Source organism: Buteo buteo, chromosome 2 (genome assembly GCF_964188355.1).
Source record: "Buteo buteo chromosome 2, bButBut1.hap1.1, whole genome shotgun sequence".
Taxonomy (NCBI): Eukaryota; Metazoa; Chordata; class Aves; order Accipitriformes; family Accipitridae; genus Buteo; species Buteo buteo.
The window spans coordinates 64,166,687-64,185,416 of record NC_134172.1 but is presented as its reverse complement, the minus strand read 5'-3'; the positions used below and the strand labels follow the sequence as shown (position 1 = coordinate 64,185,416).

The 18,730-nt window shown below is 40.1% G+C and overlaps 1 protein-coding gene across 8 annotated transcripts in view; it reads left to right on the top strand.

The window, feature by feature from the left end:
• The window catches only part of ASIP (agouti signaling protein), a 42,395-nt gene extending 25,911 nt beyond the window's left edge, over positions 1–16,484 (top strand). For 5 of the 8 annotated variants that reach the window (XM_075058805.1, XM_075058777.1, XM_075058813.1 and 2 more), the window contains 3 exons: positions 5,530–5,684; positions 10,729–10,790; positions 12,473–16,484. In XM_075058805.1, the coding sequence (XP_074914906.1) occupies positions 5,531–5,684; positions 10,729–10,790; positions 12,473–12,649 (393 nt within the window). In that variant the 5' untranslated portion in view covers position 5,530 and the 3' untranslated portion in view covers positions 12,650–16,484. Of the gene's footprint in view, positions 1–1,421; positions 1,451–2,177; positions 5,685–10,728; positions 10,791–12,472 lie in introns of those variants that run through there. The other 3 variants (XM_075058795.1, XM_075058768.1, XM_075058760.1) reach the window with 3 other exon arrangements.
• Positions 16,485–18,730: the final 2,246 nt, after the last annotated feature.

Genomic DNA, 18,730 nt, shown 5'->3' with positions numbered 1-18,730 from the left:
AAACCAACCAGAATTGAGCATACGTTAAGTGTGTACACATACTACATAGCCACATTTTCATAAAGCTGCTGTCATTAAGCTCTCATGCAACTTTTCTCATATTTCTATAGCACGCAAAACACGGGCAGATGTGTTGGGTGGGGTTGGCAAACAGCTTTCCAGGGGAGCATGAAAGAACATGGGAAGGGGACCGAGGAAATCAGGTGTCTACCCAAACACCAAAAACTCTCTGCAAGATTCGGCCCTGTGAGCCTTCTACCAGAATCTCAAAGGTATATGAGAAGTCCATGCCAAAAGGGGACCTACGATTTTCAGCCCAACGCTGAATATAACAACACAAATGCATTGAGATTCAGGTTAGACTTGGAACAGGGCCTCCAGGTTTATTCTGTGGGGAGACCTTTCCTTGCATTAATTTTATTTTAAATGATTTTGTGATTTGAGGATTAGTAGCAGCTATTTCTTTGTAATTACTCGTGTGTTTTTACATCTTGACAATGCCCTTTACAGCCTTGAAAAAGAGCATATCTTTGCTTTGTATTCTGTGTAGTCAAGCCTAACCTGCTATTGGGAAACTAACACTGCAGAGGAACCCCTGTGGCTGGGGTCAGTGGAGCACTGCCTGGAGCACTAGTGATTCCCATTTGTCTCAGGTGGATTCATTCCTTTCCTTCCAAACATCCCTTAACATGCCATTTCCCTTTTTATTGCTATTCCTTTGATGGTTTCATTTGATGGTTGAGATAGGATTGCTCTGGAGATTGGATAGCACGTTTCTAGGTGACCATGAAACAATCACTCAGAACCTCCCCAGTCATTCTATTAACCTCCATGTTTAATTTCCTAACATGTTCAGTCTCTCTCCATCTTAAAATCTCAACATTTTCCAAGGCATCCACTAATTCTTGCTTTTTTCCTTGCATTCCCCCTTTTTCTGTTCTGCCCTTTTCAAAATAGGAGCACAGAAGTAGAGCATAGCTGAAGATTTGTCAGCGAGTTACTGAGTGATGTAACACAGTTTTCAGTATTTTATATTTCTTTGTTCACACACTTTAACACTTTATTTTTCTAAGTAGCTAGTTTCAGCTATTTATAATGATGCCAGTTTATTTATGAGTTGGTCCAAATTTGTCAGACCTCCTAAGAAAATTTCAACTTGTCCCTTCCAGTGTTTATGGCAGATTTTATGTATGAATGTCTCAAACTGTTCACTCTGTTGTTGTATGAGGATAAACCTCTGAAAAGAGTGAAATCAGCTGTGACAGGAAATGAGTTGTCCTCAAAAGTGTTGAATGTACAGGGTTTTTCTGGGGATATCAAATTTCTTCATAAAGACTTTTAATATGGCATCACAAAAAATAGATTTAAAAGAGGCAAAAGCTGTTTCACATCATCTGTGATTTTCCAAATCTACATTCCAGAAAAATGCTTGAGAGAGCTAACGACTGGGGTAAGTATCGAAATACTTTATTTACATATCAAATATAAGTCAAAGCACACAGGAAATGGCATAGAAAATGGTACTGCTATCTCTGATGACAGTCAACAAACTTTTAAATGCTTGCTTTTGTTTTGTTTTTAAATGTACTTCTGTCATGCACTTGACAACAAAGGGCACTGCCACATGTTAACTATCCACTTACATAATTTGCTGAACTGTAACTAAAGTTCAGTGGTTAGATTCCAGTGCTGCGCAAGACTAAGTCCCTGTAGGGTTCGGCGTTCGGAAGATCTTGCGATGTCACGGAAAGTTAGAGGGTTAGTCGCAGCCTTGTGATGTACCTGTAATCCTGCCTCCCCTTGTTAGCATAAAAGGAATTAACTGCGCAATAAAAGGCAGAAGTTGGCGCTCACACTGTGTGTGTTATCTGTCTCTTTCCCTGGTCCGGGCCGACCAGTGATCTAAGCGTGGCACCTTGATATGTAGCGAACACTACAAGTCCCCAAAAACAACACCTAAAAAATCGTATGTTAAAGTTCTCTGAGTACATTTAGCTTCATTAAAGCAATAAATGGTAACCCTCTAAAGAAACTACTATTAAAGCAATTTACTTCTCCATTGTTCAGAGCTCAATAGGAAAATAAACTCTTTTAAAACAAAGTTTTCATAGAAAAGCTTATGTGAAGCTTGCTGGAGCTAAGGAAAATAGTTTGATTGCCTTAAACAGCCTCTGATGAGTCCCAGAAGGAAAATTGGGAAAATAATGAGCAAAATTGGAAACTAAACCTCTCTTTAATGCCAAAAAGAAAAAACTAAAAAGCAAACATGGGCAAGGGTTTTGTGATATGCTACAAAAGATGAAAACCAAGATTACAAGCACCCTTTTTCTCACCTTCACTTCTGATTCCACTTTCCACCTCTTTCATCTTTTCCTGAACTCTGCTGCACACATCTAGCAGACTACGCTGCTCTGAGGAGTGTTACCTTTCTAGCCGGTTAGTATAGTTTTCAGATCAAACGCATATTCACCAATACATGCATTTTCCAGGTTCAAACAGTCACTTGAAGGCTGTAAAATTCCTGCCACCTAAGTGCTTTTGGCAAAAAACCCCACGTGCACAAGAATTCAAATCAACACATGTAGCTAGGTTTGCATTAGCACACGTTCAGATGTCACTCTGAAGTGAACAGATGCAAGTTGTGAAATTTTACTATTTTATTACATTTGCACAGGCACAATTGCATTCATTGGCAGTTTTGCGGAGGTAAAGACAAGGAAGTACAATGGAAACAACATTGTGGGATGGAAGGAGTTCATTTAAACAGTACTTTGGGGGCATGTTGGCATGGTCTCCAGCAGACAGTTAAGCACCAGCTATGCAGATGGGCAGCACACACTGATCTGAAAATCATAGGTATGTTATAGACCATATCCTGCAGCTAGTCTAAAAAGTTGCTTAAAAAAACAAAATCTACAGCATGAATCTGTGTGCAAATCTAGACAGCTTCCAGCTCACAGTTTGGTCTCTTCACTCCAGCTCAGAGCATGGAAAGAATTAGAGCCCAAATGTCTGCATCTACCTGTCATAGACATGAGCTGTATCATAGAATGGTTTGGGTTGGAAGGGACCTTTAAAGGTCATCTAGTTCAACCCCCCACCATAAGCAGGGACATCTTCAACTGCATCAGGTTGCTCAGAGCCCCATCCAACCTGACCTTGAACACCTCCAGTGATGGGGCATCTATCACTTCTCTGGGCAACCTGTGCCAGGTTTTCACCCTCATTAAAAAATTTCTTCCTTCCCTGTACACCTAGATCCTATGAAAATCAGCACACTTAAATGTTAAGCAAGCTAAGATTTTTTAAATAATATATTTTATTTGACCAACTGCATGTTTGGAAAATGTAGACAAGCTTTTGGGAACACAAGCCATTATTCAATTCTTTTTTGAATTTTAAGCATATACCTAGAATATGAACATCACCACGGATACTCAGGATGGTAAAATTAGTTACATAAAAAGACGTTCTAATTTTGACCTAAATGGTTATGACCTAAATGGTTATCTACATATATAATTATGTCTTAGAACAGTCTTTAGAAAGCATCAAGAAATCTCAGTCAGATTTCGGTATCTTTTGTGAAAGGAGACAGGGAAAAAACAATAAAAGGATATCTCTTCCTCATAGAAAAAAAAAATTCGGCTAGGTTCCTGACCTAGAAAATATTTTCACATACTTCCCATTATTGATAGGCAATTACCACAGGCAAAGGCTGAATTTTGGCATGAGTTTGCAAGATCAGAGTATGTAAAAAATAAAAACAGACATGCCATCTTGATTCTTTACTAAATTGCAATAGCAGAAAATCCAAGCCCATAATTCTACCATCACAACAAATTTTCATGGCAGGACTTGCTCCTGCTGTTTATTGCAATTTTTATTTTCTTCTGTAGAAGATGTACTTTCTCTAGTAAGTGATTTGTGATGAAAGTAAAGACTCCTCCCATCTCCTATTACAAAATTTTAATCAACTCAATTCAGAGGGTATGTCTATCCACAGTCACAGCTATGATCCAACTTGGGTCTCAACTTTCATACCAGGTTTGAACTACACCAGCTGCATATAATTTGAAATACAGACACAGCAGCACTCAGTTCCCCATAGGTTAATCCCCCCTACTGTAAAACTCCAAGCTCAGATATATCTATTTTGTTGCAGCTCACGCTAATGTCTAAATCAAAAAGGATCCTGCACATGTGACCCTGCGAATCCTAATAGAGTCCTAATAGATCTGTGTGCACATCCTCAAGGCACAGCTGTAACCAGCAAAGAAAGCAGCATCGATTTACCCAGCACTGACTTGTTACGTGAGCATGGCCTGTAGAACAGACTGTTTTAGAAATGAGCCCAAGCACTTGGAATTGGAGGCATAATATTCGACATCTCACCAGGAAGAGTAGGTCACTGGAGGCTATAAAAGCAAGTGTAGTACAGTCTCAGTTTAGCAGCAATGATTAGATTGAAGTTCTTCTAATACAGAAACTCTTCATCTTTTAACTCTAGTAATTAAGTCATTACGACAAGATTAACTGCTTAAAACATCTGATTTCACTCCCTCTTTTTACTGCTACTAACAAAAAGCTACCCATAAACCTGGAGGCTGGCAGTGCCTCTGCAGGAAGGCTCACATAACTCTGACACAGCATAAAACTAACGTACATGGAAATAAGAATCAACTTTGAACTTCAACAGTGTTAAGAATCTACAAGAAAAGGAGACCAGGACGGTGGTACGCTCTGTGTACCCTGTATAGTTGCACTGTGTCACACAGAGGTTGGCCAGGGCCAATGGCTTTCTTCCAAGTGTATGGCCACATTCTGCAAAGCTCGGATTTCTCTGTAAATATGCTCAAATCCCATAGGTTTTGTTACATCCTAGAAGCTATTAAGTACATACTAACCCCTAAGGCCCATAAATGCTTTACAGCACTGGGCCTTTAATAACTTGCATGATTTATGGCTATGATTCACTATGGGATCAGAGCAGCCACATCAGGGTACAATAAAACAAGATATTTCTTTATTATTTATTTTTAAACGGAGGAAACTAATAAGAAACATAATTTGTGCTTTTTAAAATTCTCATTATTTTTCTAGGTTTTCTAACACAAATTTCTAAATAAGGTTTTCTGGGAAAAATCTGATGATGTGATTGAGCTGGTCAAAAGTGACGGCAGAAGTTCTTCTGCCCTTGGTCATATGACAAACAACACTGTAAAAGTCAGCGGGGAGAACTCACAGCTTTTAGGAAAATAAACATTTTGAGAAAAGAATCAGGAAGAAAGAAAAAAAGACCATCTAAGAGAGTTATATCTGAGAGAGCATTTTTCCACTCAGACAAATGCAATCTTAGGTATTCCGGTATCAGAGGCAAAGTGCTAGAAACAAAAGAATCGTGCAGCTTTAGCAACATACCTTTGACATGGCAGAAAAGCATTGCTGAGATTCGTATCATTGCATCTCTTCTACATACAGGTTTTGACCAACTTTGCTTTTCATGACAATGGAATTTTTCCTCCCCAGGATGGAAAGTAAGAACCTCTTCCTAAGCCTATTGCTCTGCTACAGTTTGCTCAGAGCTGCAGATTCTCATATGGTAATTGAAGAGAAGACAGAATGCAACCTATCAAGCAGCAACAGAATGAATCTCTCGGATCCCCCACCCATCTCCATAGTAGGTTAGTAAAATCTGCTATTCGGTGCCAAACAAGATTTGCAGAAAATACAATTGTTGATTAATATGGATTATTTTGATAGCTTACTGCAACATTGCAGTTTCATACGTATACCTTAGTAGTAGCAGAACTGCAGTGGCAACGCAGCCACAGCATTCAAGAATGGCAATGTGGCAAACCACAGTTTAGAGTGGAAAAAAAAAAATTAAAAAAAATCAGGCAACTTATTTTAGTTTTACGGATTTCACTTGAGGTCCTATCATACTGTAAGTCTTTTTATATTGCAGAGAAGTGTTTTTTCATTAATATGGGCATTAATCTTCCTTTGAAACTCTAGTGCAAATAGAAAAAGTGAACTTTTTTTTTTTTTAGGATCTGCTCTTGCAGCAGAGAACTCAACAGTTTTCTAAGGAATTAATATAATCTTAATTTACCTGTGTGCCAAATGATCTTTAACCAGGGGAAGAAAAGAGCACTGCAATGGAGAGCTAGAGGTCATCTGTTTACCCAAGACAGGACCGGCTCTGTCCCTACCATTACTGGCAGGCGACCATCTATCCTGTTAGGGAATAATCTTGTTAGGGCAATGCTTAACTCTTTTCTTCACAAAATCTTTTCCTACTGTCTGCCCTAACTCTTTCAATGTAATTTAAGCCAACTTTTTTCTTTCAAGAGACTTAAAGGTATTTGGGGATAATTCGCTGCAGAATGTCATTCATAACCATGTCAAAATTTTAATAATTCAAAAAACAAAGCTTCTCTTGTTTAGCTCCTTTCTACAGGCTTTTAGGACTTTTGCTTAAAGTAGGTTGGTTTCTTACCTTGTTTCCTGTATTTTCTCTGCAGTCTTGCTCAGGGCAACATTTCTTTAAGGAGAAACAGTTGCCCCACACATGCATTTCCAATGAAATCTGAACCTCTGACTCCTGAGTTAACTCGAGGTTGTTTAACTGCAAGTTTATTAAAGCTTGTGCTGTTCTGCAGCCTCCCAAGCCATATCATTTCATGGTGCTTGTGATCCTAGATGCCTTCAGTCTCACACTTCCAATAATTTCTTTATTCCAATTAAAATCAGAGACATAAGATCCATTCCCTTCAGCTGATTTCTCTATCTTCTAGCAAAAACGTGCCTATGCCTTAAACGTGGCAGATAAGCTATGTCATGCCATATTACTTTGCCAACAGACATCCAAGATAGCAAAAATCCCATAATGCTGTCAGGTCCTTTTGCTTTGGATGGTTCTGTGATCCCTCACAAAACCCTTCCTCCCTCTGCCCCATCTGGTTGTCTGCAAGAGACACCTCCCTCGCACAGGTGAGGAGCAGAGCACCCATGTACCCTCACTGCTCCACAGTGAAGCCCAGCTGTGCTGCTTTCCCACTTTATACTCAACAGAGAGATGAAGCAATTAGCCAAGGTAAGGAAAGAAATCCACAGCAGATTAAGGGGCTGGCTCTAAGCAAACAGAATAACCTCCAGCTCACCTTTACACTCAGTCTTCTCCTACATGCATAGAAACAGAATGAACATTTGACACTGAAAATGCAAGAATAATTCAAAAGGGCAGATCTTGGCATAACACTCGCCTCTTCTGTAGTCCACTTGCCTTGGCTGACTATTCCAAAAAGGAAAATACAGATGCAAAACCTACTGTAACACCGTTGCCCAGGGCTGCACTCACTTTCTTGGGGCACAAGGCATTTCCAGAGGTAACCCCAGGCCTTTTTGCAGCCCACTTGTTCAAAGGTGAAAGGCCAGTCTGATCTTCCACTAACCCACACCAAAAGAAAATTGCAAAAATACTAAGCAAGTAATAAAACTGAGACAAATCTTTCCTCTTTTTTTCTCATTTAAAGGAATATGACCTAAGTTTTAAAATAGTTTATTCTGGAGCTGAAATGGCACATGCTCAAACCTTTCTGGGTTTTCTTTCAGGCAACCAGTAGACACATTTACCTCTATTACTTATTAACTAAAATAATTTAATTACAACTTGATAAACTAAATATAAATTAAATAAAAGCATGCATTAATGCATGATGTATAAAGAACATTTGGAAGTCCCTGGCCATGACCTTTCAAATGGGTGGAGAAAGAAGGCTGAGGACAAAGGGCACTCACTGCTGTTGTTTTGGGGTTCAGGTTAACAAAGGGACCCTCCAGCCCTGCTGATACCTCCCACTGAGAGCAGGAGGATGACAGCAGATCTCATCATTTTCACTGAAGTGAGCTGGAAATAACATCACCTACCTGACTCCAGCATATTGTGAGACATAACTGGAGGCCCATCATTTTCCTGTGATTTTTGCTGGGCTCTGTGCATTATGCAGCAGCCAGATGAAGAACTGGAGCTGTGCCCTTCACAGCACTGGGTGCTGAAACAAGTGGGAAGAGTTGCTAGAGGGAGAGAGACTGCCTTGGAGACAGTCCTGCAGAGGGTGGAAACAGCTCAAAATGGGAGAAAATAATGCAAACAGGGGAAAGCAGCTGAAAAAAGCAGCAAGACAGAAGCAGGAGGGGCAGGCACAGGGGTGGCTCCTCCAGCACTGCCCTGCTAACCTCTGCCTGCAACCCCATCAAACCCCCTGCGACACTCAAGGTCAGGAGGATGAAGCCACGCATGGTAATATTTATTATAACAACACTCCCATGGCGAAAGGCTGACAGGCTGGTCTTTCCCATCACTGCCACAGAAACGATTAATTTTGAGCAAATATTAAGTGTTTAAATAAACACAGCCTTCTCTCCCCTCCCCTCCTGATACAGTCAATTTCTTTACAATTTATCAGTTATAATTTGTCATGCTGATATATATAATCTATTTCTGTATAAGCTAACGGAAAAATTTCTTGTCAGCTTGGTTGAAACTTTTTGGATAGTGCTTCCTGTCTCAGTGACAGTCCTGTTCCTTCTGGTTGGCCACACATAACAGAGATGAAGGCACTCATGTTACATCTCAGTTTTAAAATGTTGCTGTAGTCATCCTTGAATAATAAAACTCATTTGCAATCAGCTGTTTACACACCTATCAATCAACCACAGTGCTCATGGTATCAAAAGATGGTATGTCTGGCTCAAATTCAGTAACACCCAAGGCTGGAGTTGAATCACATCTTAAAAGCTAAGCAGAGCATTTGCTAGCATCAAGTAGTAAAACACGCAATTGTCTAATTAATACATGCTTTTTACAGAACTTCAAATTGCAGTTGTATCAACAGGGGTTAGAGGTGTGTGTTATCAGTATTTTTCCAAGCCTGTATTACATTTTCCCATATTACCACAGATGAGACTTGTAAGGAGCTGGTCAGTTGGGCAGCTGTTGAAAACACCATAGGCAGAGCATGAGGAATATGAGATTAGAGGCCAGTTGAGAAAAACAGGTATTTTACCCAACCCAGAAGAACTACAGAAGAGACAATTACAGCACTCACCTGTCAAAAAAAACATCTCTACATTTCGCTCTCATCTGCTCACTGGGCATCATTTTCTTCTTTTCTGAATTCCCTGGAGTAATTAAAGAGCATTTACATCATGCCAATGTTTAAATTTCTGTTTAATGACATCATATACCCTTTAACTGAATGTTATTGAAACATCTTATAAGCAAAGCAATCCAGACAATTCTGTACAATTGTATTATAGAAAGGTCAATTAATGTAGGATTAAATGGCTTGCAAGCATCTTGGTTACCATCAGAAAGTTTCAAAGGGCAGCATGACAAAGCCAACATAACTTGACAGCTGGAACTGGATTTAAACCACTAATCCTAATTAGTGCAATACCTTTTTAAGACGTGCTCTTATTAAGTGACAATAACTTTACATGCCTGAAGTATAGTTTTTCCTCCCACTGTTTCTTAGACATGTATAACCCTAACTATAATGATGCAAGGATAATAAATGAAACCCCCAAAACAGCCCAAAATGTGTATTCTTCGTTCTGTAATTCTGTAAATCCTGGCAATTATTAAATATTCAAAAAGGTACGGATCACGAATAGAAAAGGAGCCACCATTCATCAGTGGGCGTACGTAAATTTTTTATCGCAATCATTCATTACATACAGGTAGTGCTTATTACAAACCTCACACACACAGAATAAAGGTATCAAAAATACCATAACAGATTAGTGAGCTGGGAAGTGTCTCACACTTTAACAGTCCTGCTGTGTTAGATCCCAAGACAAGTCTTAGTCATAGAGTTCATATATAGTAATAAATAGCATTAGAGCTGATAGATAATAATAACAACAACAACTGCAGTAAATGCTATTAGTCCTCACGGGATAACATGAGGAGGTTCACAAACACTAGTGATTTGATCTAAAGAAAAAGAAAAGTTACATCAGGGATAGTCTGAACACCCCCCACCCCTAAATTTACCAGATCCAAGATTCAACTCTACAAATATTCACAAACCTTTCAAAGCTACAAGCACACTAATGAAACACCTTTGCAAGTAACGTTTTATAAAACAAGATGGTAGGTGAAAAAGGAACAAAGAACTGAAGAATGAAAGGTGGCATCATACAGATGAAGAGTATGCCAAATCAGCAAAGAGTTTTTGCTTGTGAACACCAGTGTACACTTGTTAATTCCTGCCAAAATTATGCAGGTAACACCACTTTTTGACAGAAAAAAATATGGGATTCTAAAAGGTTTTTCCTATTTTTGTTCATGTGACTAATGTGCATAAGTATGCCCACCTTTTACACAGAGACCTTTAATTTTATTTCTCTGAAATTATTTTCCTTGTTTGCATCTGACCAAACAATGTGTAAAAAAAGCTATCCTAAAATACAAATGTCAGTGCTCTTCTGCTTCACGCAAGCAACAGTGATGGCATGAGTTCAGATACACTATGTGTAAGTGAGGATGGCTCCTTGAGATGAACGTCTTCACTGCAAAACATGCAGTGATGAGATAGCGATGCAGGTTATCTGCCTTCTCTCACACAAAAATATTAGTAAGCATCTCAGTGAAATAACATGCACTGTTATTTAATTTAATGCTTGATTTAATATTATGTTGTGCTATTGTCTTTGAAGATTTAACTAGAAGATCCCAGAAAGTCAGCAGGAAAGAGGCAGAGAACAGGAAATCTTCCAAGGTAGGTGGCTGTTCAGAAACATCATTGAATTAGAACAGTTTATTACTTCTATAGTTTTCCTCAGTGCATTCATTTGCAAGGCTTTTACAGCCATTTGCCAATTTAAATAATTTACATACAGTTTGAAGGTCTAAATACTGTAAAAACAGATGCAAAACATTAATGATGGAAAGAAAACTATGTGATCTTAGATTAGTTAGAGGTTATTGTTTGGGTTTGGGGGGTCTTGTTGGTTTTGATTTTGCTTTTGTCTTTTACAGTCCTCTCATACAAAAGGTACTTTAACCTTGAGCTGGTTTAAGTATTTGTAACATGATTTAGGCATCCACCATAAAGAGGTATCATTCCCAGTCACACCATGTGGGTTAACTGTACCGGCTCTGCAGCCCAGGGGCACAAACTCACTATCTGCTGATTTTTCACTGCAGGTGCCAAAAAAATTAAAGTAGAGGCACACAAAGAAGTTGGTATTTGGTTGAAAACATTAACTAGTAATTTTGTCAGGTCAGTAGATTCAGATTGATAGATTTCCTTAATGTGATGTTACCCTTAGGTCTCAAATGTGAAGTATTACATGAGCTGGACTCCTATATTTTAAAGATAGTCTAGAATAGTAGAAAATAGCATTTTTACTTTACTTTTAATATGTCATGATAGCCATTTATAGCCAAACCAGTCATTGCTGGAACCAGAAACATTTAGAGCTCCTTCTTTTCCTGTTTTGTGTGGTTAACCTTCCTTGAAACACTTCCTAAATTTCCAGGATGAGCCAGGTTGAAAGGGGGCTCAGGCCATCATTTAGTTCCACCTTCAGCTCAAAGCAGGACATTCTTGTGATCAAACTTTTGTCAAAATATTTTGGCTTAAAAGCTCCTAAGGCACTTAGAGACCACAGAACATTTTACCTTAAAATTGAAACTCCTGAGAAACTACCAAGTTAAAAAAGTGCGTAGGGTGCCTGTAGCTGGAGGGCTCCTGAGATCTCTCCCAGGTCCCAGGCACATGCTGATCACCCCAAAGTTTTCCACCTTTCCAAATCACAAGCAGAGAAGCAGCGCTCCTTGGGTAGGCTGAAAGGTCTTTTTCAGCTCACTTACCTGCATCTGCAGTTAAGGATTCCCACACACAAATCTGATGCACAAAGGATTACTGAGCTCCAAAGGCAGCTTGACAAACAAATCATGCGAGGTAGAGCACTGCCAAGTCACCTCCTCTCTCTCCCACCCTCGCAGCTCAGGGAACAAAGCGGGTACCGCCCCCCCCGGTTGACAGGGCAGTTTCACCCTTTCATTTGAAAAGTGTGTGGATCCAAGAGCAATTCCTTATTTTGTTTTACTGGTAATGTCATTTTCTTTGCAGATTCTTGCATCCCTTTCTTTGCTGCCGCCACATTCTTCCCTACAGAACATTTTCCAACACTCTATCCAGTCATTTTTCTAATTGCTCAAAATATGGAGTTCACGAGGTTTACCATTTTGCTTGGTAGGTTGGTCTCAAGCCAGCATTTCCCATGATCCAGTCCTACCACATCTCTATATTGCTACTAACATAGGTGTCACTGCTAGCAACTGCCTACTCATCTCAAGCCAGAAGCTCCCACGGTTCACGTTCTTTGCACCTGTGCTTTATTCTGACCCGTACTCATTTTCCGCTTATATGAATTTTCATGTTTTTTCTTCTAGAAAAATGCTCAACCAAAGACACGTCCGAAACCAAGGCCTACACCAGCTGCTGACTGTGTGCCAAACTTCAAAATCTGCAAACCACAGTTGAATTCATGTTGTAACTACTGTGCTTTGTGCAAATGCCGAATTTTTCAGACAATCTGCCAATGTCTAATGTTAAACCCAAAGTGCTAAGCCAAACTGGGAACACAATAAGGCTTCTGTCTTTCATTAGCTTCTCAAGTGTGTATTTCAAACTGTCCCAGGTGTCTAGCAATCAAAGTAGAGAGCTTCAAAGCTGACAACTTAGATTTGCCCCTCTAAAAATTAAATCGACAATGGGTTGGGGTTTTTTTCATAGGGTTAATGCCATCATAAACAGGATGGTTTTTTCAGGGAGCAGACAACCAGGGAGACTGATGTTGAACAGGTATTTTTAGCAAAACTGACCTGTGTTTTAAGAGGAGTTCTGCATTCTCATTTGTTTGGGGGTTGTTTTGGGTTTTTTTGAAGGATCATATTAACCAGAGTTAATATGCAATATCGTCTAACTGGCACCACAAAACCTGCACCAATGGCATGCAAACGGCCATGCTAAAACAGGACTGGTTAATCCGGTGAGGGACCAAAGCTTGGGTTTGCCCATAAGGACAGCACAGCACCAGCTTCCAGCACAGCCAAAGTATCATGCTGAAAATGCAGGTTTCAGGGTTAACTCCCTTTTCACACATTCAGTAAAAACCAAGATGAGAATTTATATAGGTTATTCTACCTGAAACGACAGGCCAAAAACAATCAGGCAATTTTTTAATCATCCCCAGACAGGCATCAGTACATGTCCCTCCAGTGTTTTTAGTCATTCTACCAGTAACCAGTATCTCCAAGGTATATAATATACCTGTATATTTGAACCCTGCACGTATCTGTGCCTCATGACTTAAAAACCAGAATTTTTTCCCCAGCCGTATCCATAGGAATAGAGTCCTCAGCCCTTTTTCTGCTGCCAAGCACATAGTGCATATAGAGCCCAAAAGCAGGAACATATATCCAGGACTTCGAAGAAGGAAAGATCAGCAAAAAATGAATGTGTATCCCACATGTACATCTTGAAGAAAACCATTACAAGCAATCAATCTCTCTTTCTTTGCCCATTCTTACTATAGGCAACTCCGAGCACCTACCCCAAGCATGAATTTAGGTGGCAATCTCCATGTGCTGCATGCAACCAGTGACCGCAGGAAAAAAAAAGATTAAATTATCAAATGTTGTATCAACCCTTAAAGGCTCAGAAACAGCTCTGAAGGTATGGATGGAGCTCAAGGCAGCAGCAAACAGGTGTTTAGAAGACATCTTTCTCCTGTTCTTGAAGCTCTTTGCCTTAATCTTGAGTTATCAAAGATGGCACAGGAGGAAACCCCTTCTTGGTTAAACTACCAGGAGAGATATGGTAGGTCACAGGAGAGCAAGGAGGGAGCTGACCCAGAAGCTGTCCCCAGCATCAAAGACTATTCATCTGCCAGACTTCAACTCTTGCTTTTTACCTCCTCTGGTTCTGCATCTATAATGTTCCTCTCCCCCACTCCTGTACACTCTCTTTTCTTCCGTGGGCCTTTCTTGATTTTAGTATTTTCCCTTCATGCCACTACTATTGCCAGTCACCACGGGAGCCACATGCACTCCCAAGGCTAAAACCACATCTTCCATGTTCACTCCACCTGCCTGCTAGATGACTGTACCAGTGTCCCCACCAATGCTCTTTAGCTTTCACAATCAGATATTTTCTAACCATGAATTTCTAATCCCAATCCTGAAATTTCTAATGCTCTGTGCAGATCTAATTGAGAGGAAATTTCTTTACTGATTTATTTCTAAGCACAGCTGAGGCATACAAAAGTCTTCCAGGCAGGCAAAGATGATACAGATGACACTCTAAAGGGGCTCAAGCCCTATGAACTTTTTTCTAATAATCAATCCAAAATCCAGAGCTCAAAACACAGGTCAGTTATTGACAGAAATGTCTGTTCATCTTAGAGGTTATCTATATATAACAGAGATTAATCTGAGAGAGCGCCCAAATGATGGCAGGATGTCATTGTGTTCCTTATCTTTTATAAAATACATCAACTGTCATATAAGATGCAAGCTTGAATTCTTTTAAGTGTACATAAGTATATCTTTTAATCAGATATCCTGGCTCAGGAACCTGTAAGCCATTCAGTTACGATAAAAAGAGGATGAGAAGGAAGAATGATACATTATAATAGGCTTAGAAAACAGAATTTGGCCCCTTCTTTTACTAGGTAAAGATTTAGGTTCCTGTTGTTTCAAAGTTCTCATAACTGTAAGAAATTGTCCTTGGTTGATACTAAAATCGTATCAATAATCACACAACAACTTCTCATGTTGAAACAGTATCATTTTCTTACCAGAATGTCCAGTTGGTCAGAAAAATTATATTTTACCAGGGTGGAGGGAAGCAGGAGGAGAGGAAAGGGAAAGAAGGAGAGCCAGAAATCAAACAAACAGCTGTTCTCTAGACAGCAGCTCCCACTCCAGCTTTGCATAATTGCAGAACATTTGAGATTGGCAGGGACATCTAGAAGTCATCTGGTCCAACCCGCTGCTCAAGCAGGGCCACCTAGAGCTGGTTGCCCAGGACCATGTCCAGACAGCTTTTGAATATCTCCAAGGAGGGACACTCCACAACCACCCTGGGCAACCTGTGCCAGTGCTTAGTCACCCTCACCATTTAAAAAAAAAAAAAAAAAAAAAAAAGGTGTTTCTTGATGTTCGACTCTCTCCAGTATGTCCATACCTCTCCTATACGGGGGAGCCCCGAACTGGACACAGTACTCCAGCTGCAGCCTTACCAGTGCTGAGCAGAGGGGAAGGATCACCTCCTCAACCTGCTGTGATACTCCTCCTAACGCAGCCCAGGACACCGTTTGCCTCCTTTGCCGCAAGGGCATGCTGCTGGCTCTTGTTCAACTTGCTGTTCACCAGGACCCCTGGATACTTTTCCACAAAGCTGCTTTCCAGCTGGGTGGGCCCCAGCAAATATTCATGCATGGAATTGCTCCTCCCCAGGTCCCAGACTTTGCGCTTCTCCTTGTTGAACTGCGTGAGGCTCCCAACAGACCAACTCTCCAGCCTGGCAAGGTCCCTCTGGACAGCAGCATGACCCTCTGGCACGTCAGTCAGTCCTCCCAGTTTTGTCATACACAGACTTGCTGAGGGTACGCTCTGCCCCATCATCCAGATCAGGAATGAAGATGGAAATAGAAAGCACAGAGACCCACAATGAGGAGCTAGAGACACAGAAGCTAAACCAGCGAAGTACAGGATGGTGCACGTATGCAATGAAGGAAAAGGAAAGATCCTTTCATATGAGAATGAGAGATTTGTTTTTCAACACATACGCACATACTTTTTAATATAGCATTTATACGTAGTGCATTTTGACAAATTTGATTTATTAATAAGCCTTTTTTGTAACTGGAATTGATTAGAAAGAGGTTATGCTTTCTTTGCCATTCATATATCACACCAAAGAATATATATAATCAAGGACCCTGAAATTGTTATTAGCCTTAGTCACTTTTCTGGGTCAAGATCCTGTTGCATGAGGTATTGATAAGATACATAAATCAGTAAAACATGTACACCTAATATTTGCTTCCTGTATTTAGTTTGAACAGATACTTATATTGAGGAATTGTTTCTAAGTGTAAAAGTTCCCTAAGGGACCTATCTGAAATGTCATCAGCACACAGATGATAGAACACATGCATGACAAAGATGGAGTGTTTAACTTTAGTTGTCACATACCAAAATGTCTCCACTGAAAATTTATTGGAATTCAAGCTTAGAGACAGACCCAGTAATGCTCCATGAGAGTCATTTTGCTCCTAGAGACTAATGGAAATTTCACCCTAATTACAGCTTAGTAGGATTAAGCACCAATAAATCACTATTAGCTTTTCCAAATATTGCCTATCTTGTGTGAATTTAAAACAGATACTGTATTTTCCTGTCCAATGTCCTGACTTGATTGCTTCTTGTCCCACTCAAAGACCATAAAATCCAGGTTTATCCTGATGGATAAAACAAATGGTAGAATCAACATCTTAATGACTATACCAAACTAGCTCTAAACACCTCCTAATTTTTCAAGCTAATTACTTAAACTGTCTAGGAGACCCCAGAAGGAAAACAAACAACTCCCCATATCGGTCTTTAGGATCTTCTCACAGAAGGAAAGATTTGATGGAAGGTAGAACAACTTTTTCCAAGTTCTATAGACAAGTCAACAGTATCTGTGATGCTGCTTTGGCTGAGGGTGATGAAAGGTTCAGTAAAGTCCCTTTGAGATTCAGAGATAGGGCTAACCTCATGATGAAATGAATTATAGGAGAACCAGCTAGACATTTGTATAACCAAACCTTGTATAGCCAAGGAAGAACTTGTACATGCCATGCCCAAAGCTGACTCTGTGGGAGTTCTAGTTTACAGTGCCAAAATTACATCATCTTAGTCCTACTGCAAACATGCTTCTCGGAGTGTTGTGGGACATGCTATTGAGGTCACTCACTGTCTGAGTGTAGACATTAAATAACATCCAAGGCCAATGCAAAAAAGCATTAAATCATAACATTTTTCATCAAAGCATTTCAAGCTAAATTAGACCATTCTACAGCCAGAAGTTACTCTATAAACATACTAAATAGACTAATTCAGCATTTGTTCGCATCCAGCATCCTATTTAACTCAGAGAGACATGACTCCGAGTTGCAGAATCAGGGTTGAAAAAGAAAATAATTAAAAATGGACTCCCTTAACAAATGCATGAGCACTTCACATTTTTTTCTGTCTACTTCTGAGGTCTGAACTGTTGCCCTTCTGGACAGCCTGCTCCACACAGTGGTCAACATACAGAAGGAAACACATGGGATGGCCTTCTATAGTTACTGCACTGCAAAATCCCAATTACCACTGTAATACCCAGAACAGATTGGTCACAGACACTTAATTTCCAAAACTGAAAATGCAGAGCAAACATCTACTCATTTCTAAAGAGAAACATAATCTTAGATTTTTCTAGTACCTTTAATACTTGAAAAGAAATAATTGCTTCCTGTGTCAGATGCAAACCACCTCAACCACTGCATGCTTTTCTTACTGTGGGGATGAGACAAAATCCCATGTTACTTTTGATGGGCACCCCACCAAAGGCAATGAGTGAAGTCCCCCAGCTGGTCCTTCGTGAGTGGTTCTTTCATCTCTGTTCATACAATCTCCACTCTGAGCTGTTTCAGCTTTCATTTTGCCAGTATCTAGACTCCACAAGGTATTTTTCAATGGCATCATCAGCTCCCATCAATGCAGGTATAGCACAAAGCATGGGAACATGCACAATAGACCTGCAATGCATTTCCTCACTTAGTAGCTCCTTAAGCCTGTAAAATGGAAGCAAAACCTTGTGGCTCCTCACCCAAGTTAGTTACATAGCCAGCTACCTGTTATAACATCCCAGTACTTGTAACACACATAATGCCATTCTTGAATGCAACAAAAAAGACAACGCCAGATCCAGATTAGAGATCCTGAGATGTTCTGCTGATAATTTATCTAACATGCTTTAACAATGCTCCCAATTTCTTCAGATCTAACAACATATTGAGGATCCTGAAGTCAGCAAGTGCTTGCAGTTGTTGTTGATTAGCTATTTCCAGTACATTGAACAACAGTGAGAGAAGTTTTTTACCTAGAGAAGATTTGGTGGAATTTTCTTCCCTTTCCCCAGCAAATTACCCTGATCTGGGGGCCAAGTCACCCAAATACCAGTCTGGCATGCCAGACTAGCTTAGACTTTTTTGGTCAACACATATTTCCTGCTTCTTGCACAGTTGTATTTGAAGGAGCTAAGAAGAGGGATATGAAAATTTGCCCCTTTTATTTCCCCCCATTGGTAACTGACTTTCACAAAAGGACCAGTTAAACAGCATAAGCACCCAGTGCCATCTTAGACACATCAGGAACACCCATGCAAGGCTGGCAGATGTGACATAGGACCTATAGGAGACCTTCCCCAACTGGAGCAGCAGAATAGCACCAGAAACACACTAGGCTGCCTGAAAGAGCACTCACTCACTCTCAAAGTGCCCTTCTTAAATTTGTGGTGCCTGCAGATTACTTTCTGAGGTAATACAAAGATTTTATTGGCAAACTTCTCAGATGATATGCAGATGGCCAACGTATGGCTGTCTCCCACCTCTC